General features: G+C 55.2%; 1 protein-coding gene across 1 annotated transcript; it reads left to right on the top strand.

Moving 5' to 3' along the window:
- LOC105469100 (solute carrier family 4 member 1 (Diego blood group)) lies at positions 1-20,675 on the top strand. The gene is made up of 20 exons (XM_011719699.2): positions 1-111; positions 5,896-5,978; positions 6,105-6,195; positions 7,182-7,243; positions 8,003-8,183; positions 8,279-8,414; positions 8,889-9,003; positions 9,259-9,343; positions 9,496-9,677; positions 10,225-10,435; positions 10,667-10,879; positions 11,058-11,206; positions 11,328-11,522; positions 13,259-13,432; positions 13,805-13,894; positions 14,443-14,609; positions 15,703-15,956; positions 17,485-17,654; positions 17,741-17,914; positions 18,535-20,675. Exons 2-20 carry the CDS (start codon positions 5,964-5,966, stop codon positions 18,613-18,615), a joined length of 2,745 nt encoding a protein of 914 aa, XP_011718001.2. The 5' UTR covers positions 1-111; positions 5,896-5,963; the 3' UTR covers positions 18,616-20,675.
- Positions 20,676-23,727: the final 3,052 nt, after the last annotated feature.

The raw sequence follows: 23,727 nt of genomic DNA, 5'->3' as shown, positions 1-23,727 counted from the left end.
CGAGCTGCCCCTGGGGTGCTGGTGCTGTCAGAACAAGTGGGAACGTGGCTGGTCGCAGAGGGCACCAGCGGCTGCAGGACTTCACCGAGGGACCCTGAGGCTCGTGAGCAGGTGGGCAGGGCAGGGAGGGGCTGGGGATGGTCCTTTGGTGCCTGCCCTGAGGGTTTCTGCAGGTGCCCAGCCTGAATCTATGCCCAGGTGGGCGAGGCTCCTGACCTCCAAGGGGATGCAGGTGGGTAAGGTGAGAATGTTACCAGGTGCATGTTGCCCCTAAGGGAACCTGAAAAGAGGAGGGTGGCAGGTGGTCAATGGCAGCAGTGGTGTGTATGGCTCTGGCGTGTGTGTTGCGGGGGGTATCTGATGCCCTCCAGGTATGGGCCCTTGTCAGCTTGTTGGATCCCACAGGCTCAGATCTCGTCCACCTCAGACTCCTTCCTTCCTAATAGGGGTCCTCAGGCCACCCCATCTCCCACCTAGGAGGCAGGATGTCAGATGACACAGTCTCCCCTTTGGGACACTTCCAGGGGTCCACCTGGGGCACCTGGCTCCATGCCCAGTGTGGTCAGTATTGGAGGGAACTGCAGAGCCTCCTACCACATGAGAATCTCAAAACGCTTAGCTCAGGCTAATTCCATGGGAACTGAGGGCAAATCAGAGGGGAAATGAAGATGGCAAGTCTGACTATAACCCCAGCAGCAGGGATAATGACAGCAAACATTTTCATAGAGCTCCTTATATGCTAGGCACTATTCTAAGCCCCTTACAGATGTAAACTTCCTTAATGCTTACAACAGGTCTATGAGGTGGGCATCATTATTATCCCTCCCATTTTACTCATGAGAAAACTGAGGCACAGAGAGTTGAAGTCACTTGCAGTTAGTAAACGGCAGGGCTGGGCTTTGAACCCAGGCAGTCCGACTGCAGAGTCCGTGACCTTAACCACTAACTCTAAACCAGCTAACAGCTGTTTTGTTGGAGGCAACTCAGCATAGTGCTTAGGGATGTGGCTGGAGTCAGGTAGTCCAGGCTGTAACCTGCCTCTGATACCTACCTGCTGGGTGGCTGAAGCAGGTAAATGTCTCTGAACCTCAGGTTTCACATCTGTAGAATGGACTAATGACATTACTCTTCTTCCTCTTAGAATCTCCAAACCACTTCACGAGTGCTTTGGGGATTCTAAGAGTTAAGGCATTAAGGTTCTTTGTGCAGTTCGGGCTGATTACACAAACGTGGTGCCACACCACTAGAAAGCTGTCCCTGGGCCGGGCGCGGTGGCTCAACCCTGTAATCCCAGCACTTTGGGAGGCCGAGACGGGCGGATCACGAGGTCAGGAGATCGAGACCATCCTGGCTAACACAGTGAAACCCCGTCTCTACTAAAAAATACAAAAAACTAGCCGGGCGAAGTGGCGGGCGCCTGTAGTCCCAGCTACTCGGGAGGCTGAGGCAGGAGAATGGCGTAAACCCGGGAGGCGGAGCTTGCAGTGAGCCGAGATCCGGCCACTGCGCTCCAGCCTGGGCGACAGAGCAAGACTCTGTCTCAAAAAAAAAAAAAAAAAAAAAAAGAAAGCTGTCCCTGTCATCTGGTCAACCCCCTTCCCCACTGTGTCTTCCCAGCTGTGCTATACCTTCTAGGTTCAGATGTCGCGCTCACCCTTATCTGGCCTGGCCGTGGCCAGCTAGCTAGCTGGCCAGGTGTTTGGTACACTTCCAAACTTGGAGCAGCGATCTGGGTCCAGGCCCTTATCAGTGCTAGGCAGCACAAGGCCTGCAGCTGGGGGTTGGCCGGGCTGGCAGGTGGCAATCCGGGTCATGGGCGCGCCCTATAAGTCTCCAGCTGAGCTCAAGGCACCCCCTTTTCCCCCCTCTTCTTTCTCACTGATGTCTCAAAACCCTGGCAGGAAGGCACTCCCATTGTACAGATGGGGTGACTGAGGCCTACAGGCTAGAAGCTGCCCAAGGCCCTTCAGTCAGTCAGTGGAAGAGAGGCAGCCTGGACCTCTGGATTCTCCAGCTCTGAGGGCCCCTCTGACCGTTCCACTCCTCAGATGGGCAACCAAGGCCACAGTCTCAGCCCCACGGGCGGGACTTTTAGTACCTAAGGATTAGACACCCTGGAGACCACTCGGGATCTGAGGTCTAAGAAGGTACATGGGCAAGTCCAGAGAAGGAAGAAAGTGAATAAAGATGGAAGAGAAAGAGAGAGGAACTTCGGGAGAAGCAGAGAGGGAGGAGGAAAAAGAGAGAGAGAGAAGAGGTGGGTGATCAGGGTCCTCAGGAGCAAAGCCAAGCCCTGCAATAGGGACTACCCCATCCTCAGGTCCAGGACCCCTCCCCTGCACCCTGTCACTTGCCCCACCTGCCAAGGCAGGGGCCTCTCCTGTTCTCCAGTCTGGTGAGACCCAGTAATCCCCTCCCTAGCCCCAAGACTGCAGGGTCACCCATTCCTCAGAAAGAAGGGTCTCTGCACATTCCTTTCCTTCTTTTCCCTTTTATTTCTTTGAGACGGAGTCACGATCTCAGCTCACTGCAACCTCTGCCTCCCTGGTTCAAGGGATTCTCCTGCCTCAGCCTCCCAAGTAGCTGGGACTACAGGCACGTGCCACCACGCCTGGCTAATTTTTGTGTTTTCAGTAGAGACGGGGTTCACCATGTTGGCCAGGCTCCCTACCCCATGCCCTCACGTGGCATTTTCCCACCTTGCTCAGCCCATCTGTGCAGCTCCATCCAGCCATGCCCCACACCTGGGCTCCCAGACCTTCAAACCTCACTTGTGCTTTTAGGCCACACCAGTGACCCCTCCTCCAGTGACTCCACCCACCGGGTGCCGCAAATGCATCCTGCTCTTCCTCCTGCCATACAGATCCTTGGCACTCAGCACATTCGGCCCCTGGGGTCCACATCACCTCAGAAGCACTGAGGCTGCCCTGTGTTCCCGTTTGCCTCCTTATCAGGGCTAGGAGCTTCCCCAGCGTAGGGATAGGCCTTGTTCAGCTCAGCACTCCCTCCCACCAGCCTCCAGTGCTCAGCACTCCCTCCCACCAGCCCCCAGTGCTCAGCACTCCCTCCCACCAGCCCCCAGTGCTCAGCACTCCCTCCCACCAGCCCCCAGTGCTCAGCACTCCCTCCCACCAGCCCCCAGTGCTCAGCACTCCCTCCCACCAGCCCCCAGTGCTCAGCACTCCCTCCCACCAGCCCCCAGTGCTCAGCACACCCTCCCACCAGCCCCCAGTGCTCAGCACTCCCTCCCACCAGCCCCCAGTGCTCAGCACACCCTCCCACCAGCCCCCAGTGCTCAGCACTCCCTCCCACCAGCCCCCAGTGCTCAGCACACCCTCCCACCAGCCCCCAGTGCTCAGCACTCCCTCCCACCAGCCCCCAGTGCTCAGCACACCCTCCCACCAGCCTCCAGTGCTCAGCACTCCCTCCCACCAGCCCCCAGTGCTCAGCACTCCCTCCCACCAGCCCCCAGTGCTCAGCACAATGCCAGGCACGGACTGGGAAACTTTGTTGAACTGACCCAATTCCCTGTCACTGCAATGCCTTGTGCTGTAGTGGGTGAGGGGGGAAAGGAGTCCCCTCCACACCCAGTCTGGGGCCACCTTAGGTGCCCCCTGTCTTCCCCTTGGACCTGCCCTCACATTCCTGGGGAGGGCACACCTTTCTCTCTGCTAGGGACACAACTGAGAAAACTGAGACCCCGAGCTCGGAGGCCTCTTGCCTGGGACCTAGTCATCCTGGCTCCCCAGTCCCAGAGCCCCAACCCTGCAATAGGGAGCCATTCTTACGGGCATTCGATAAATGTTTATTGAGCACCTACTATGTGACAGCCACTCTGCTAGGAGCAGGGAATTTTGTAGGGATTGAGACATACAGGGTCTTTGCACTCAGGTGGCTTCCCTTCCAAAAGCATTGTCAGACGCTATGAACACAAATCAATCAAGAAACCATGCATTGGTTTTTTTGTTTTGTTTTGTTTTGTTTTGTTTTGTTTTGTTTTTCTTCTGAGAGACTCTCACTCTGTCATCTAGGCTGGAGTGCAGTAGTGCCATCTCGGCTCACTGCAACCTCTGCCTCCCAGGCTTAGGCAATCCTCCCACCTCAGCCTCTCAAGTAGCTGGGAGTACAGGTATGCATCACCACACTCAGCTAATTTTTGTATATTTGTAGACACATGGTTTCACTATGTTGCCCAATTGGTCTCAGACTCCTGAGCTCAAGCAATCTGCCCACCTCAGCCTCCCAAAATGTTAGGATTACAGGTGTGAGCCACCACGCCCAACCAATAAACCATTTAAAAATTAGTCAGGATGGTGGTGTGTGCCTGTGGTCCCAGCTACTCTGGTGACTGAGGTGGGAGGATCACTTAAGTCCAGGAGTTTGAGGCTGCTGTGAGCTATAATCATGCCACTGAATTCCAGCCTGGGTAACAGGGGGAGACCCGCTCTCAAAAAAAGAAAAAAGAGGAAAGAAATCAGCAGCCCAGACTGAGATAGTGAGACCCTGTTTTACACACAATTTTTTTTTTTTTAATTAGCTGGGCACTGTGGCATGCCTATAATTCCAGTTACTCGGGAGGCGGAGTCAGGAGGATCCCCTGGGCCCAGGAGTTTAAGGTTGCAGTGAACTATGATCATAGCACTGCACTCTAAGCCTGGGTGACAGTGAGACTCTGTCTCAAAAAAGAAAAGAGAGAGAGACAGAGAGAAAGGAAGGAGGGAGGGAGGGAGGGAGGAAGGAAAGAAGGAAGGAAGGAAGGAAGGAAGGAAGGAAGGAAGGAAGGAAGGAAGGAAGGAAGGAAGGAAGGAAGGAAGGAAGGAAGGAAGGAAAAGAAACCAGAAGATGACAGATTGGGGGCCAGACGCCGTGGCTCACACCTGTAATCCCAGCACTTTGGGAGGCCGAGGCGGGCTGATCACGAGGTCAGGAGATCAAGACCATCCTGGCTAACATGGTGAAACCCCATCTCTACTAAAAATACAAAAAAATTAACCGGGCATGGTGGCGGGTGCCTGTAGCCCCAGCTACTTGGGAGGCTGAGGCAGGAGAAAGGCATGAACCCAGGAGGCAGAGCTTGCAGTGAGCCAAGATCACGCCAGTGCATTCCAGCCTGAGCAACAGAGCAAGACTCTGTCTCAAAAAAAAAAAAAAAAGGTGACAGAGTGACAGATTGGGTCAAGGTGGTGGTCAGGGAGGGCCTCTGAAGAGGAGACATTTGAGCTGAGATGTGAGAAGGGCTGAAGTGTTGTGGGGAGGGTGTCCGGGATATGGACAGCTGGATGTGCAAAGGCCCTGGGACAGGAAAGGGCTTAGTGAGTTCTAGGAACCACAGGAGGCCAATAGGCTAGGTGGGGAGAGAGCAAGAGAGACGGAGTGCAAGATAGGGTCAGGGAAAGAAGCAGGACCACATCGTCCAGACCTGCGGACCACTCCCAAGGATGCTGCAGCCCATGCCCAGTGAGCAGCAGCTATTTCTGAGAGAAGAGCATGTGTTTAGAGCCCCTCAGGGGAGCTAAGCCCCCTGAAGAAGGGACCGGCATGTCCCCTGGCATTGGCTGAGTCCCAGGGATGGGTAAGAAAAGAAGCCACGTGAAGACTAGAGAATGAAGGAGGGAGATGGACCTGAGGGTCACCTGCCCATCTTCCCCAAACATCGTTCACTGGTGCCAGCCAGACTTACCTCTTCCCTGCACTGCCCCTCTCTCCTGGCCCCTGCTCACCTACCCTCACACCTGTAAATCCAGCTCGTTCACCCGTTCCCTCCACACTTCCTTCCTCTGACCCTACCACCTCCAACACGTGGATCCCCTCCACCGACATGTGGCCTCCTCTGGAGGAAGACCAGGAGATCCTGGGATGCCCTGTGCCCCACTCAGCCTGTGCCCTCTGCTGCAGGGACCCGCGGTGCGGGTTATGCTGGGGGCTCGGATCACTGTGGACAACTGGACACTCAGGACCACGCCATGGAGGAGCTGCAGGTGGGTGTTCCCTGGCATCAGCAGCGCTCCCACCTGGAGGCTCTGGGGACCCCGGCCCTAGACTCCTATTTTCGTTGGGGGTGGAAGAGCCCCTCACAGCCCAGCCTCAATAGCCACTTCCCACAGGATGATTATGAAGACGTGTTGGAGGAGAATCTGGAGCTGGAGGAATATGAAGACCCAGGCGTCCTCAAGCCCCAGGTGGAGGAACCAGCAGGTAAGCCCCTCTCTCTCCCTCTGCTGGGAGCCCTAGACAGGGACAGGAGGGGCACTTGTCCTCTCCCCTTCTCCACAGTCCTCCTTCCAAGCCCCATGGGCCATTCTCCCCTCAATTCTGGCTGATTGAAGGATAAACAGAGTTTTGTTTGAAATGATCACAGGAGGTGACTGGGAGAGCAGGGGCAGTCACCCATCCAGTGCTCCTGCAATGTGAGAAGGGCGGGCAGCCCGTTTAGGACAAGGGCGTGAGCCCACATGCCATCTGTGCCCATCCAATGCCAGATTCCAGGCAAGAAACTGGGTTTGTTCTTGGGGAAAGAGGTCCTGAGAAATGAGGGTCTTGTGGGGACCCTCCTGGGTGGAAAGACACCAGGAACCACCCTGCCTTCCCTGGTCTGTCCAAGGTTTTAGGTGGGGAGACCCAAGCAGGGCCTGTTTACTGTCAACAGGACTTAAGTGCTGGAGATTGGGATTAAAGTTAAGAGGCCCCTCTGGGAAATGAGGGCTGGGGGTGGGAGGGGCGGGAATATAAGGGGCTGACCCACCCTGGTGCCTGAGCTCAGTGAGACACTGCACTGATGCTGATGGGCTCACTGAGGCAGGTGGGAAAAGAGACTGGCCTCAGAGGTGGAAGGGGAGGGAGGAGGTCCTAGGAGGATCCTGAAAATTGCCACTCAGGGCTCTGCAGTCACCTTGGAAAGGTCCCTTCACTTCATCACTGTGGAGGGGCTAGGCCTTCCTGGCTGAGTCCCAGGGGTCCTCGACAAGGCTCAGATGGGGACCCTAAGGCTAGGCCCAGCACAGGTGTGGGGAGCCCCATTCTGCTGAGTGGCCAGTGTGGGATGGGGCACCAGAGGCCCAGCCCAGGGGCATTGGGAAGGAGGGGGCATCCGCCCATGCCTGGGTCTCTGAGGCTCACGGTGGATCGTGAAGAGCCTCAGGTGGGGGACGGCAGGTCGATACTAACCGACCTCCGGTTTTCAGCTCACGACACCGAGGCGACAGCCACAGACTACCACACCACATCGCGCCCGGGTACCCACGAGGTGAGGACCCCAGCCTCCCCCGTTCTCTCCCATGCTGCCTTTGGGGTCCACCATTTGACCCGGGAAGAGAGGAGCAAGGGGATAGAGGCAGCTTCAGACTAGGGGAGACCCTGCAGCCGATAGAGGAGTGATGGTCCCAGGAAATAGGTGGGAGGGATGCCCCACTGACAGGGAGGCCTGGGCCCCCTTCCAGGAGCACCCTGGGCTGGGATAACCTGATTGACAAGGGCTGAGTCCCCAGGCCCTCAGGCCCTGACTGGGCTGTCAGGCCTCACTGGGGAAGCACAGAATTAAAGACTTGCTCTCCTCTGCCCAGGCCCCTCAGGTCTCCACTGAGCACCCAATTGTCTAGCTGGTTAGGAATTTGGGCCGGCCCTCAGCTATGGCCCTTGGAGCAACCACCTGGCCCCAAGGACATGTTGAGGCACAACCACGAACAATCTTAGAGGCTGGAGACTGACCCAATGACTCCAAAGTCCCCTTTAGCCTCAGCCTGCCAGGCCTCCGCTTCCCACTCCTTTCCCTCCCCAGTGGCGTCTCCAGCATCCCTTTGGGTCAGGGTTCTCCAAATGCCTTCTGAAATGGGGTGAGAGCCTGGCCAGAAAGTTGGGAGATAGGGGAATGGTGTAAGCCATATCTACGGACCCTTGAGCACAGGGATCCAAGCCTCACAAGCACAAGCCTCTCTCGAGAGCGGCTGAGCACCCACTATGCCCTGGACTATGCCTGACGGACTAACTCAGGCACATGGGGCCACAGGTCTATGTGGAGCTACAGGAGCTGGTGATGGATGAAAAGAACCAGGAACTGAGATGGATGGAGGCGGCGCGCTGGGTGCGACTGGAGGAGAACCTGGGGGAGAACGGGGCCTGGGGCCGCCCGCACCTCTCTCACCTCACCTTCTGGAGCCTTCTACAGTTGCGCAAAGTCTTCACCAAGGGTGAGCCTCCTGGGTCCTTCTGGGCCCCCTGCAGGTGAGACTTGTTGTGTGGGGCTATGGCCCAGCCTCCCAGCTCACTCCTCCACTGCCTCCAGGTACTGTCCTACTGGACCTGCAAGAGACCTCCCTGGCTGGAGTGGCCAATCAACTGCTAGACAGGTTTATCTTTGAGGACCAGATCCGGCCTCAGGACCGAGAGGAGCTGCTCCGGGTCCTGCTGCTCAAACACAGGTGCCCCTGCCTGCCAGGGCCTAGATTCCATATTCAGCAGGCCCACTTCCCCCAGCCCACTTGCCCCAAGTTCTCCCCAGGGATCCAGGTGGCCCTACCCTCACCAGGCAAGGGCTCACTTTCCTCCACTATGGCTCCCATCTCTGACACCTTGAAAGGGGTGGCCGTGTCCTATGCTCAGAGTTGGGGACTGCTGGTCCCCAGGAGGGCAGACCTGCAAGGCCCTTTTCTCTAGCCACTCTTTTGATCCTGCCTCGTCATTCCAGAGGCCACCCACTTACATCTACAAGGTACTTGAAGAGGAGGCTCTGATTCTCCTTCCATCCCAGGGTCTCTCTGGTCTGGTCTGAGAAGTCCCAGATGTCTACCCTTGATGTCTACCCCAGTCCCTTGATGTTGGCCCTTGATCCCTCCCACCACTGATAGCTCGGCCTGAACAGCTTACTCAGCCCGTGTCCCCTGTACGCCCTGCAGCCATGCCGGAGAGCTGGAGGCCCTGGGGGGTGTGAAGCCTGCGGTCCTGACGCGCTCTGGGGAGCCTCTGCTCTCTCAACACTCCTCACTGGAGACACAGCTCTTCTGTGAGCAGGTGCGTCAGTCACATGGTCAGGGCCAGGGTGGGGCACGGAGAGAGCTTCCTCAAACGCCAGCAGGGGTCCTGAAAAACCCACCAAAAGCAGGGGACCAGAAGCACTCCTGCAACCGGGGTGTGCCAGGAGAGTTGGGAAGCCCCCAACCTGAACATGGTGGGAAGTGAGAATGGGAAGGGGAGGAAAGGGTGGATGCTCAGGTCTCTCCGGTCAGAGTGGCCCGAGGACTCCTGTCACCACCCTCCTTCCCACAGGGAGATGGGGGCACAGAAGGACACTCACCATCTGGAATTCTGGAAAAGATTCCCCCGGATTCAGAGGCCACGCTGGTGCTAGTAGGTAAGAACAGGCGTCTCTACCCTCAGCCCTCCACACCCCTTGTGTCCTGGTTCAGCCTGTCTTTCCCTCAGCCTGGATCCCCGCAGCCCCACCTCTTCAGCACACCCACCCTGGGCTCCTCGGCCTGGCCTGATCTTCTGGTCCCCTAACAGGCCGAGCCGCCTTCCTGAAGCAGCCAGTGCTGGGCTTCGTGAGGCTGCAGGAGGCAGCGGAGCTGGAGGCAGTGGAGCAGCCCGTGCCTGTGCGCTTCCTCTTTGTATTGCTGGGACCTGACGACCTCCACATGGATTGCACGCAGCTCGGCCGGGCCGCTGCCACCCTCATGTCAGAGAGGGTGAGGAAGGGCTGGAGAGGGCTGGGCTGGAGGAGCTTGGGAGCTGGGTGGTGGCTGAGGCCCACTCTCCAACCTGGCCTGGGTTACTTTAGGTTCACTGGTTTGACCCATTCAGCCTAATCCAGCTGCTGCTGTGCTACCTGACGGGGGCAGTCGGGTGTGTGCCGTCTGGCCCAGCTCTGCCTGCTCTGGCCTGGTCTCATCTGGTTGGCTTTGGCCTGGCTTAGTCTAGTCCAGCCCGCTCTGACCTGGTTCCACCTGGTCAGGTCTGGCTTGGTCGGGCTTAGTTAGCTCTAGTTTTGTCTAGTCTGCTTAACCCACCAGGTTAGCTTTAGTTCCTTCTCCTTTCCCCACCCGGGGCCCATGTCTGTCTCCCCAGAGCCCTTTCTTAGTAGAGAGAAGGGGTGGGAGTGGGCAGGAAAAGCAGTTCCTGGCAATAGGAGCTGCTGCCTGAGGGGGTTCTGGTCCCTGGAGGCCCTGACTTCAGACTCCTGGGTCCTTTCCCTCCGCAGGTCCAGACAGCCCTGACCCTGTCTCCTACCCCTAGGTGTTCCGTATACATGCCTACATGGCTCAGAGCCGAGAGGAGCTGCTGCGCTCCCTGAAGGACTTCCTGGACTGCAGCCTAGTGCTGCCTCCCACTGATGCCCCCTCCGAGCAGGCACTGCTCAGTCTGGTACCTGTGCAGAGGGAGCTGCTTCGAAGACGCTACCAGCCCAGCCCTGCCAAGCCAGACTCCAGCTTCTACAAGGGCCTAGGTACCTGCCCTTCCCAGCCGAGGCTTTTTGTGCCCCCATCGACTCCCAGACACCTCAGCGTAGCCTCTGTCTCCCATCACATGTCCCCTCTCACTGCTCCCTATGCCCACATTTCCCAGCCTTCTTGGCCACCCCATTCCCATCAGACAATCTCCCCTACACCCTCCAGTCCCCTTTCCCCTCACCTCCTCCAGCTGCTCCTTCTGACCATGCTCTTATCCTCCACCACAGACTTAAATGGGGGCCTAGGGGGCCCCGGGGGCCCAGACGATCCTCTGCAGCAGACAGGCCAGCTTTTCGGGGGCCTGGCGCGTGACATCCGGCGCCGCTACCCCTATTACCTGAGTGACATCACAGATGCGTTCAGCCCCCAGGTCCTGGCTGCCGTCATCTTCATCTACTTTGCTGCCCTGTCACCCGCCATCACATTCGGTGGCCTCCTGGGTCAGTGCCAATACCTGTCTCCCTAACTCTCGCCTCTGATCCTCTGGCCTCTGTCTTAGCCCCAACTTCTGACTCTTTCTGACCCTCCAGACCCCTGCATCAGCCTGCCCATGACTTGCTCTATGGGCCCCTGGAAATGATCTTCTGACCTTGAGCCCACTGTGACCTCTACCCACAGGAGAAAAGACCGGGAACCAGATGGGAGTGTCGGAGCTGCTGATCTCCACGGCAGTGCAGGGCATTCTCTTCGCCCTCCTGGGGGCTCAGCCCCTGCTTGTGGTTGGCTTCTCAGGACCCCTGCTGGTGTTTGAAGAAGCCTTCTTCTCGGTAGCTCTGTCCTTGCCCCACTGACCTGACCCTGTCATGTCCCCCGCCCCACCTGCCTGATGCACGGTGCCTTGCCCCAAGGCCCTCTTTGTCTGACCGAATTCTTCTGACCACCCTGCAGTTCTGTGAGAGCAACGGTCTAGAGTACATCGTGGGCCGTGTGTGGATCGGCTTCTGGCTCATCCTGCTGGTGGTGCTGGTGGTGGCCTTCGAGGGTAGCTTCCTGGTCCGCTTCATCTCCCGCTATACCCAGGAGATCTTCTCCTTCCTCATCTCCCTCATCTTCATCTATGAGACCTTCTCCAAGCTGATCAAGGTGGGGGCCTATGGGGATATTAATGCACACGGGAGGTTGTGTATAAGACCGAGACCCTGACCGGGCGCGAGGGTTCACGCCTATAATCCCAGAACTTTGGGAGGCTGAGGTGGGTGGATCACCCGAGGGCAGGAGTTTGAGACCAGCCTGGCCAACATAGTGAAACCCCATCTCTATTAAAAATACAAAAATCGGCCGGGCGTGGTGGCTCACGCCTGTAATCCCAGCACTTTGGGAGGCCGAGGTGGGCGGATCACAAGGTCAGGAGATCGAGACCATGGTGAAACCCCGTCTCTACTAAAAATAGAAAAAATTAGCCGGGCGCAGGGGCAGGCGCCTGTAGTCCCAGCTACTCGGGAGGCTGAGGCAGGAGAATGGCGTGAACCCGGGAGGCGGAGCTTGCAGTGAGCCGAGATCGCGCCACTGCACTCCAGCCTGGGCGACAGAGCGAGACTCCGTCTCAAAAAAAAAAAAAAAAATCAGCCAGGTGTGGTGGCATGCACCTGTAATCCCAGCTACTCGGGAGGCTGAGGCAGGAGAATCGCTTGAACCCGGGAGGTGGACGTTGCAGCGAGCCGAAATTGGGCCACTGCACTCCAGCCTGGGCAACAGAGCAAAACTCTGTCTCAAAAAAAAAAAAAAAAAAAAAGACTGAGCCATTGTGTCCTCGCACATGTGTCTGTGCAGCATTTGTGTGGCTTTGCTTTCACCTGTGTACACAACCATGTGACTGTGCATATGACTGCGGCAACATATGTGTCTGTGCCTGTGTAGTCACACATCTGCGGACTGTGCAGCTGTGTTGACTGTGACCACGTATGTGTTGGCACTGCTGCTGCCTGTGGCAAGCATTCTTGCTGAGGCATGAGAGGGTGCCTCTGTGTGCACATGTCCAGTTCATGACCACACATGATGTGAGCAATGGGTAAGTATGGGCGTGACACTGAGCATGTGAAAGTGCATGCACAGTGAGAACAGGGGGGACTCTGGAGCCTCTGAAGTCCCCCACTCCCTCCCCTGCGCTTGTCCTCAAGAGCTGCAGGGCTTGTGGATAGAGTGCCCACCCACCTTGGCTTGCCTCCTGTCATCTTAAGCTCTGCTTGCATCTGCACCTGCATTTTATATGGAAGAAAGGTGGGCCCTATGTGTTGTCCCCTGGTTCTGTCGGATGGAGGGTCTTTCTGTGTCCAGGTCTTTTAACCCCTTGTTGGAAACTTCCCTGACCCTTGTTTCCTGACCTCTAGCCTTCTCATGTCTCCCAGGTCCTGGGTGTGCATGTGTGCTCACACATACATGCATTGCCTTCCATGGCCCTCCCTGCCCAAACCTGGGCATCTTCGTTCCTGAAAACCAAGCTGTAGAATCCCATTTATCCTCTGTTTCCATGTCAATTGAGGAAGAAGATAGATGGATGGATGGATGAATAGATGGATGGATGGATGAATAGATGGATGATGGATGGATGCATGGATGAATGGATGGATAAATGGGTGGATGGATAGATGATAGGTAGGTGGATGGATGGGTAGATGGATAATGAATGGATGGATGAATAATCAATGGAAGATCAATGAATAATGGATGGATGAATGATGAATGGGTGGATAAATGGATGGATGATGAATTAATAGATGACTGGATGCATGGATGGTAGTGCTGGGTAGAGTTAGCTGGTGGTACTTTCCAGCCCAAGCCAAGGCTTGGAGGGAAGAGAATGCCTTGGTTTTCTGTTGCAGATCTTCCAGGACCACCCACTGCAGAAGACTTACGACCACAATGTGTTGATGGTGCCCAAACCTCAGGGCCCCCTGCCCAACACAGCCCTCCTCTCCCTTGTGCTCATGGCTGGTACTTTCTTCTTTGCCGTGATGCTGCGAAAGTTCAAGAACAGCTCCTACTTCCCTGGCAAGGTCAGCACACCCTCCTCACCTGTCCTTACCAACACTGCCCTATCCCAGCCCAAAGCCCCCCACTCCAAATTCCCCAGTGCCCTTAGCTTCCCTTCTTTTTCAGATTCCCATTCCCAATTCCAACCTCCCCTGACCCCATCCTTACCTAGGGTTTCACTGAGGGGAAGTTCCTCCCACTTTTGTGGCATGCCCAGCCTGAGAACTGCTGAGGGAAAAAGAAAGGAGGCAGACATAGCTGAGGTGCAGGACAGGGCATTAGATGCTGATGGATCCCCTGGAAGAGTAGGTCCCCTGGGTGAATATAGGGCAGGAGGGTGGCAGGAGGTGGGGAGTGATTGGGCACTGACCACTGGTCCTTTCACCTGTCCCCAGATTCGTCGGGTCATCGGGGACTTTGGGGTCCCCATCTCCATCCTGATCATGGTCCTGGTGGATTTCTTCATTGAGGAAACCTACACCCAGGTGACCCCTCCTCCCACCCCTCAGACCATGATACCCCCCAGGTCCTCATTTCCACCCCCTAGCATGCCCCTTCCCTAGAATAGCTTTCCCCAACCTGAAGCCAGCTGGGACTACCTCTATCCCACCATGCCTCCTCTGGGAGTCCCTTGTGCTTCTCACAGCCCCAGAGGACCCCTGTGGCCAAAGCAAGGGGCTGAGCCAGGTTTCTACCTTCATTCCTTAACCCAGAGCAGTAGGAATAGGTATTCTTTGGAGTCAAGCAGATCTAGGCATGAATCCCAGCTCTGCCATCAAATAGCTGTGTGATGTGGGGCAAGCTACATAACCTCTCTGATTCTCTTTCCTCATCGATAAAGTGGGGAATGAGCAGATGGATGTAAAGGGGTTAGTGTAATGATTAGGTACAGAACAAGTGCTCAATATAAGTAAGTTCCCGAGTGCTGCCAACCTAACTGCCCGACCCCCAGGACCTGACCCTGGCTCCTCCTGCTCCCACCCTTCCCCATCCTCCTGCCCTTGGCATTCCTACCTGCTACCCCCTCCCGCAGAAACTCTCAGTGCCTGATGGCTTCAAGGTGTCCAACTCCTCAGCCCGGGGCTGGATCATCCACCCACTGGGCTTGCATTCCCACTTTCCCATCTGGATGATGTTTGCCTCCGCCCTGCCTGCTCTGCTGGTCTTCATCCTCATATTCCTGGAGTCTCAGATCACCACGTGAGAGACAGGGTGGGGGCTGGGCCTGGGAGGGTGGGGGGCAGGGACCTTTCCCTGGCATTCTCCCAGGCAGGCAAGAGACCCAGGACTGCAAGCTAGTCCCTGTGGGTGTGTGGCCCTCCCGACTAGCAGGAATAGTGAAAAGCCAGGGGAAGTTCCAGGTTTTGTGGGACCTGAGGTTGTATAATTTGGAGAGCTCTTTTTAAGAAAAAAAAAAATGTGGCTCACGCCTGTAATCCCAGCACTTTGGGAAGTCGAGGCGGGCGGATCACCTGAGGTCAAGAGTTTGCGACCAGCTTGGCTAACACGGTGAAACCCTGTTTCTACTAAAAATACAAAAAAATTAGCCAGGCATGAGCCTATAATCCCAGCTACTCGGGAGGCTGAGGCAGGAGAATCGCTTGAACCCGGGAGGCAGAGGTTGCAGTGAGCCAAGATCTCACCATTGCACTCCAACTTGGGCAACGAGAGTGAAACTTCATCTAAAAAAAAAAAAAACGCTAGGCGAAGTGGCTCACATCTATAATCGTAGCACTTTGGGAGGCCAAGACAGGGGGATCACAAAGTCAGTAGTTTGAGACCAGCCTGGCTAGTATAGTGAAACCCCATTTCTACTAAAAATACAAAAATTAGCTGGGTGTGGTGGTGCGCACCTGTAGTCCCAGCACCTCGGGAGGCTGAAACAGGAGAATCATTTGAACCCGGGAGGCGGAGGTTGCAGTGAGCCAAGATCACACCACTGCACTCCAGCCTGGGTGACAGAGCAAGACTCTACAAAAAGAAAGAAAAAGAAAAAAATGCAAAATGACAACTATAAAGTTAGGTGCTGGATCTTGGAGAGGCGGGTACAAGCAAAGCTCCCTGAAGCTGAAGCTTCATTGCCTGGGAATCAGCCTTGAATGTTGTGAAGACATTTCTGCTCTTAAGAGTCTGGATTCTCAAGATGGGGCGGGAGGGAGGGGAGCAAGGAACTCAGAGAGGGAGGGGCACAGAAGACAAAACTGAGCTACAAGGACACCAAATATGGAGAAGGAAGGGTAGGTGGAGGAGGCAGGGGAGAACCCTGCTTACCCCTCGCCTTCCCCTACCGCAGGCTGATTGTCAGCAAACCCGAGCGCAAGATGGTCAAGGGCTCCGGCTTCCACCTGGACCTGCTGCTGGTAGTGGGCATGGGCGGGGTGGCTGCCCTCTTTGGGATGCCCTGGCTCAGTGCCACCACTGTGCGTTCCGTCACCCATGCCAACGCTCTCACTGTCATGGGCAAAGCCAGCACCCCAGGGGCTGCAGCCCAGATCCAGGAGGTCAAAGAGCAGCGGATCAGTGGACTCCTGGTCTCTGTGCTTGTGGGTGAGTGAAAGCTGGGTCGGGTCTCCACCATCCTCCTGTCCCCCACCCCCGGCCCCTTCCCCTACCCCTTCAGACCCAGCACCTCCTCCAGCCTCTCCCATCCTGCACCACTTCCCCACATCTCCCCAGCATCCCCTACTCACACGAGGGGATCCTGGAGGAAAGGCCAAGGCACTGGGCTGGGCGTCTGAGCAGGGAGGAAGGGGGCTTCACTCCCGAGGCCTTCTCCAGACCAGACCCCACCTTCTGACTTATCCAACAGAAGTCCAGTGAACCGTGGGTTCTAGCCCTGCCCTGCTGCTAACCCAGTGTTCCTCCTTGTCTCTGGGTCTCAGTTTCCCTGTCTGCACAGTTGGAGGGTTCATCAGATGTCCCCAAGTTCTCTTCCAGCTCAGCTGCTCCATGACTGATACAAGGGGCGGTGCTCCAGGCATAGTCTAGGGATGTGGGGGTGAAGAAAGAAGGGTCACTGGGGTTGATTTCAGTTCTGGAGCAGCCAAGAGTCGAGCTGGCTTCAGTGCGGGCAGTGCCATGGTTGCAGATGGAGAGGTCAGGGAAAATTCTTAAAGGAGGCAAAGTTGATGGTACTGTGGACTAGGGTGAGGAGAAAGGTGTGTGTCTTTGACCTCTGTGACCCTCATTAGGTTAAGGGAGTGGGCTTAAGTCAGGCAGGCAGGACTTTGACTGCCTGCCAGCTGTGTGGCCTTAGGCAGGTTGTTTACCTCTCTGAGCCTGTTTCCTCATCTGTAAAATTGGGGTAATACCTATAAAAAGGACTGATAGAGGCTGGGGGTGGTGGCTCATGCCTGTAATCCCAGCACTTTCAGAGGCTGAGGCAGGTGGGTCACCTGAGGTCAGGAGTTGGAGACCACCCTGTCTAACATGGTGAAACCATGTCTCTACTAAAATTACAAAATTAGCCAGGCGTGGTGGTGCACGCTTATAATCCCAGCTACTTGGGAGGCTGAGGCAGGAGAATTGCTTGAACCAGGGAGGCGGAGGTTGGAGTGAGCTGAGATTGCGCCACTGCACTCCAGCCTGGGCGACAGAACCAGACTCCGTCTAAAAAAAAAAAGACTCATAGGAATGGTTCCAGGCCAGGCGTGGGATCCCAACACTTTGGGAGGCCAAGGCAGGACAATCACTTGAGCCCAGGAGTTCAAGACTAGCCTGGGCAACATAGTGAGACCTTGTCTCTACTAAAAATTAAAAAAAAAAAAAAAAATGAGCCAGGTGTGGTAGTATGTGTCTGTAGTCCCAGCAACTAGGGACACTGAGGTGGGAGGATCACTTGAGACCAAATGAGGTCAAGTCTGTTGTGAGCCGAGATCACACTACTGTACTCTGACCTGGATGACAGAGCAAGACCCTGTCTCAAAAAAAAAAAAAAAAAGAAAAGAAAAGAAAAGAAAAAAAAAACGGCTCCATATGGTGCCTGTGTTTTATTCCCAGCCCCAGATAGGGGCCTGACCCCCACTGGTGCCAGGCCTTGGGCAACCTGGGCTGAGAGTATGCGGCTCCCCCACAGGCCTGTCCATCCTCATGGAGCCCATCCTGTCCCGCATCCCCCTGGCTGTACTGTTTGGCATCTTCCTCTACATGGGGGTCACATCGCTCAGCGGCATCCAGCTTTTTGACCGCATCTTGCTTCTGCTCAAGCCACCCAAGTACCACCCAGATGTGCCCTACGTCAAGCGGGTACAGGACCCTTTTCTGGCTGCCCAGCCTGGGGTGGTGGAGGGTGCTGGGGCATGATAGGCACTGACCCCAGCCTCCCCCTGCAGGTGAAGACCTGGCGCATGCACTTGTTCACGGGCATCCAGATCATCTGCCTGGCAGTGCTGTGGGTGGTGAAGTCCACGCCGGCCTCCCTGGCCCTGCCCTTCGTCCTCATCCTCACTGTGCCGCTGCGGCGCGTCCTGCTGCCGCTCATCTTCAGGAACCTGGAGCTTCAGTGTGTGAGTGGCTGCCTGGGCCTGGGGCACAAGAGCTGGGAGCATGTAAAGGTGCATCTTAGAACTAGGGCAGGCAGGACAGCATCATGGGTAAAGTCTGGGGCTAGGGCTGGTGTCCAGGTTCTGGCCTGCCGTGTCCTAGTATATGATCTGGAGTACAAGGCCTCGTTTCTCTGTGCCTTCATTTTGCTCACCTGTAAAGGAGGGGAATGATGGTACGGCTGGGGAGAGTGTCAAGAGGCAGACAGGGTGTGCTGGGTGTGAGCTGGACCCCTGAGCAGCAAGTCTTGCTGTCTTCCAAGTCATTTGGGACAGAGCCACTCCTCTAATAGGATTTTTCCACAGTGTGACTCAGGTCACTGTGGGGCTGCCCTGGTGAAGGGGTCCCCTGCTTATCCTCTGCAGGCCCTCCCCTGCCAGGGTCCACATCCCCAGCGTTGCCTCCCACTTTGACAACTACTCATTTAGGCCAGTCCTAGTGGCTGGGGTGATAAAACAGGACTGGCCCAAGGTTCAAGACAGCCAGACACTCTCCTAACTCCAGAGATGCCTCTCGTGCCTGGGGAGGGCTCTTCTGGACCCCGAGTCTCTCACCCTGTCTCTGTCCTGTCCCTCCCCTCCAGCTGGATGCTGATGATGCCAAGGCAACCTTTGATGAGGAGGAAGGTCGGGATGTATACGACGAAGTGGCGATGCCTGTGTGAGGGGCGGGCCCAGGCCCTAGACCCTCCCCCACCATTCCACGTCCCCACTTTCCCAGGAAAAGCAGAAGTTCATGGGCACCTCATGGACTCCAGGCTCCTCCTGGAGCAGCAGCTGAGGTCCCAGGGCTGTGGGCGGGGAAGGAAGGGGTGTCCAGGAGACCTTCCACAAAGGGTAGCCTGGCTTTTCTGGCTGGAGACGGCCGACAGGGCCCACATTAGGGGGTTTGCTCCACAGTCCCTTCTGTTGCCACACTTTCACTGGGGACCCTGTGCTGGAAGACTTAGATCTCAGCCCTCCCTCTTCCCAGCTCAGGCAAGGGTAGAAGCAAAGGCAGGAGGTGGGTAGGCGGGTGGGGTGCTTGCTGTGTGACCTTGGGCAAGTCCCTTGACCTTTCCGGCCTATACTTCCTTTTCTGTAAAATGGGTATATAGATGATAATACCCACATTACAGGATGGTTACTGAGGACCAAAGATACATGTAAAATAGGGCTTTGTAAACTCCACAAGGACTGTTCTACAGCAGTCATCATTTGTCTTTGAACATACCCAAGGTCCCATAGCTGGGATTTGAACTGGGCCGTGCAGCTGGAATTTGAACCAGGCCTTCTGACTTCGAGGTCTGAGCTCTGTCCTCTGTCAGTCATGTGTTCACCTTCCGTTCCCCTGTGACTCCTCCCTTCCCCACTCTGCTCCCAGCCCCTACCTTGAGACCCTCTTCTCTGGGCCCACAGAGAGGCATCCTGGCAAGGGCAAGGTACAGGTGAGGATGATCCAGGGATCGGGCCTGGGACTCAGGTCCCCTGTGTTTGGTTCCTCCCTCCAAACACTCATGAGTTCACTCATTCATTCATTCCACCACATTTACTGAGGGCCCCGGAGTCAGTGGACTCCAAGGGGACTGAGACAAGCCCTGCCCTGGGGTGGGGGTGGGGGGCAAGGTACAGTCAATACTAGATTTGGATAGGGAGTTGGGGAGGGTGGGAAGGTAGAGGTGGGACAGGGAGGGGGTTTGTAATTTATTAATTGTGTATTTTCTAAGAGTTTTCATCCTACTTTGGCTTCACACACAGCTCCAGGCCCCTCATTTGAGACCCACTATCCCCAACCCCATCTAGATTGAATCTTGGGGAGAACCCAGATCTGACCAATTGGGGTAGGAGACAGCAGGCTCTCCAGAACATGGGCAAATTTATTTTTTTATAAAACAAAAAGATAAAAAGAGTTGAAACACGTGGAAGTGGTGAGAGAGGGGGAAACAGAATCAGGAAGTGGTAGAAAAGAGAGGAGGTAGACTGGTGCAGTGGCTCATGTTTATAATCCCAGCACTTTGGGAAGCCAAGGTAGGTGGATCGTTTGAAGTCAGGAGTTCCAGACCAGCCTGGCCAACATGGTGAAACCCCGTTTCTACTAAAAATACAAAAATTAGCCGGGTGTCATGACAGGCACCTGTAATCCCAGCTACTCGGGAGGCTGAGGCAAAGGAATCACCTGAACCCAGGAGGCAGAGGTTGCAGTGAGCCAAGATTGTACCACTGCACTCCAGCCTGGGCAACAGAGCAAGACCTTGTCTCAGAAAAAAAAAAAAAAAAAAAAACAGAAGGAAACATCAGCCTTCAGCCTTGGGGCCACAGACTCAACATGTGTGTGTGATGGGGCTCTAGCCCGACATAGGGGATCATTATTTATGCCTCCCAGGCTAGCTCAGTCCATGGGGGGCTCTCCAGGTGCCCCTGAAAGCTGACACCCACCTTTCACCACTTCACTATGCTACAGTTCAGTTTTCTCATCTGTAAAATGGGGATGATAATGGTACCTACCTTGCAGGGTTGTTATAAGGATTAAAGGAGACAGTGCAAGAAAAGGCTTTGGTTGGTGAAGAGCCCAACCTCAGAGGGGAGCTGCTGGGATCTTTATCTTGATTGGGATGTCCCTGTCTCCCCCTCCCCTTGCTCCTTGAACGTGACCAAGGAAAGTGAAAAACAGAAATTATTCACTCGGCTGCACCCTTCCCCTTGATGCCTGGGAGTAGGTTTTGCCAATAAATGTATCTGGGTTGGAGTGGCTGCCTTACCTGAATTTCCCTTCCCAGAGGCGGGGGTTCCGGGGGTCTTGGCTGAACTCGGTGGGCATGGTGTGTGTGGCACAGGCCTGGCACAGGGCTGCATCTGTGTGGCAAGGGGAGCCAGGCTGAAGTGTGACCCTGAGCCCTAGGGTGGGAGGCCACCCCCCATGGCTAGGGATCAAGAGATGAGATTATGCTCTGAGACGCCTTCCTCTCTCGAATAAGCAAGACCTGTGGGGGTGGGAGGAGGGGCTGTAAGGGGACTTTGCCCCTCCCATTGTATTTGTGAGCCCCCAATTCCCTTTAGAACAGTGGGCCCCTTACCAGGAAGCTGGACAACTCCTTTGACAGAGATGACCAGAGAAGGAAACAGAGGCCCAGAGAGGGCACATGGCCACACAGGCACAGGGTCTCCTGGCCAGCTTTCTGCTTACCCTCACCCTGGTCCCCTACCCCCAATCACTTCCAGCAATTCTAGGGTGCTGTTGGGCTAGATGTCCCTCACTCCGGGAGAGGAGGGTGCCGGGACTGGACATCTGCCCTCCCCAGACTTCCAATGAGAGGTCAGTGCAGGGCTGGGCCACCTGGCTTCCTGCCCTGGATCTATATTTACTGCCTATCCCCAGCTGACCCCTCCCAGGCTGGCCAGGGCAGCTGCCAAAGGGCCAGAGAGCTAACTCTGCCAGCGGAGAGCCATCCCAGCGTCCACCTCCCACACATAGCAGCTGCAGATCCCCACAGCACTGGCCCTGTCCCCAGGGCTCGCCAGACCCCCCATTCCCCACCTGCATGTACCCAGAAGTCAGGCTATGAGACAAGCTTGCAGAGAGCTCAGGCCTCAGGCATCCCCAGGCCTCTTCCACAGGCTGACTGTGCAGCCTGGGACAAGCCAGTCCCTTCTCTGGGCCTCTGTTTTCTGCTGGGCTAATTCTTTCTGGCAGATCCTTTCCATCGCCTGGAGAAGGATCCTTTCCATCCTTTTCCAGTTCATCATATCTGGACTTTGGGAAATAAACGCTGCCTCAATTTGGAAGACCACTTCCTGCTCCTGCCAAGGGTTAAGCATGTTTTTAATCGCAATTCTGAAACAGTACCTGGAGCTCGGGCAGCAGGGGAGGCTGGGACCCTGGCCAGAATCCATAGGGCATTGCTGCTCAGTGAGGCTCTGGGACCAGCAGCAGTGCCATTTCTAGGGAGCTTGCCAGTAATCCAGGAGCTCAGGCCCTGCCCCACAATTGAGAAATAAGAATCTGCATTTTAACCAGATCCCCAGGTGATGTCCAGCACGGGAAGCTGGGCCTTAAGAACAGATAGCCAGGGAGCAGGGCGAGGGTGTGCAGACCTCATGCTTCTGCTTGTCCATCTCACTCCTCCCACCCTTAGAGAAGATTTGGAGGCCTTCTTGAGAGAGTAGAGGGGCCTGGGGTGGGGGCGGGGTATCAGGGCAAAGAGAGCGGCTGGATCACAGTCTTCCTAATCCCCCTTGTACTGCACCTCAGACCCCAAACAGCTTGGGCCAGGAAGGCGTTAGGGAAATGTGGGGGACACAGGAATCCCCCCAGACTGACTTCCTGCCTGGCTGGAGGCCTCACACTACCCCAATTTCCTGTACCTCACATGATCTCCCATCCCCCAACACACACACACACAGACATGCACACACACACACACACACACACACACACACACACACAGAGTCTCTGGGTTTTTTGGGGAGTTTTTTTTTGTTTTTGTTTTGTTTTGTTTTGTTTTGTTTTGAGATGGAGTTTCGCTCTTGTGGCCCAGGCTGGAGTGCAGCGGCATGATCTCAGCTCACTGCAACCTCCACCTCCCGGGTTCAAGCAATTCTCCTGCCTCAGCCTCCCGAGTAGCTGGGATTACAGGCATGAGCCACCACCCTGGCTAACTTTTGTATTTTTAGTAGAGATGGGGTTTCACCATGTTAGCCAGGCTGGCCCCGAACTAACGTGATCCTAATGTCCTCACGTGATCCACCTACCTCGGCTTCCCAAAGTGCTGGGATTACAGGTGTGAGCCACTGCATCTTGCCCATCTCTGAGTTTTAACTCCTGCTTGCCCATTCAACTCTTTTGTGAAAACCATGTCAACGAGAATGAACTACTGTAATGAGGTCAACATTCGTGTGTGAACACAAAGGAACCCCACCCTGATAAGGAAGTAATTCAACAGGCTCAAAAAGCTCTGGACCTGAAGATAATTTATAGGACTATCTATGTGAGCAGAAAGCTAGAAAGAGCCCAAATACTCAGAAATAGGACAGCAGTTAGTAAATTACAGTAAATTACCCTCCATCGATACAATGGACCACTAGGCAGACCTTAATAAGAATAATTATGAGGAAGCTATTGGATCAACTTAATGGCATCACATGACCCTGGGCCTTTGAGGCCAAGGTGTTTGGAATACTAGCTTTGTGATTTATTTTTTCATTTTGTTTTGTATAGATGGGGTCTCATTATGTTGCCTAGGCTGGTTTTGAATTCCTGGCCTCAAGCAGTCATCCCACCTTGGCCTCCCAAAGTGCCAGCTTTGTAATTTATTAATAGTAGAAGTTGGATGAATAACCTGATCTCTGAGGTTAAATGCATCTGTAAAATAGAGATAATGATACTCACCTTACAATGTTGTTAAGCAGATAAAATGATATCATATATCCAGAAGTTCTGGCCCAGTGCTAGCAGTTTCATAGGCAAAAATTCAGAGTGATGTGTTCCTCATGGTAACGGCCACATAGAAATATATAGTAGGGTGCACAGGAGTGAGGGTTCGAGGCTTAGACAGAAAAGGTTAAAATGCCACCATGACAGAGTTATAGGAGATATCATTTTCTTTTTCTCCTTGTGGACTTTAGGTGCAGAGGGTTAAATTAGTCATCCTCCTGAGGTCAGGGCAGGTTATCATCAACTGTTCTTGTTTCCTTTCCTTCTTCCTTTTCTCATTCCATTTCTTCTTTTCTTCATCCGTCTTTTTTTTTTTTTTTTGAGATGGAGTCTTGCTCTGTCGCCCAGGCTGGAGTTCAGTGGCGCC

Source organism: Macaca nemestrina, chromosome 17 (genome assembly GCF_043159975.1).
Source record: "Macaca nemestrina isolate mMacNem1 chromosome 17, mMacNem.hap1, whole genome shotgun sequence".
Classification (NCBI taxonomy): Eukaryota; Metazoa; Chordata; class Mammalia; order Primates; family Cercopithecidae; genus Macaca; species Macaca nemestrina.
This window is presented reverse-complemented; position numbering and strand designations above follow the sequence as displayed.

Coding starts and splice junctions, on each gene's coding strand:
- LOC105469100 (XM_011719699.2), top strand. Junction 8,415..8,888: donor GTCCTGCTGCTCAAACACAG/GTGCCCCTGCCT, acceptor TACGCCCTGCAG/CCATGCCGGAGAGCTGGAGG. Junction 17,655..17,740: donor ATGTGCCCTACGTCAAGCGG/GTACAGGACCCT, acceptor CTCCCCCTGCAG/GTGAAGACCTGGCGCATGCA.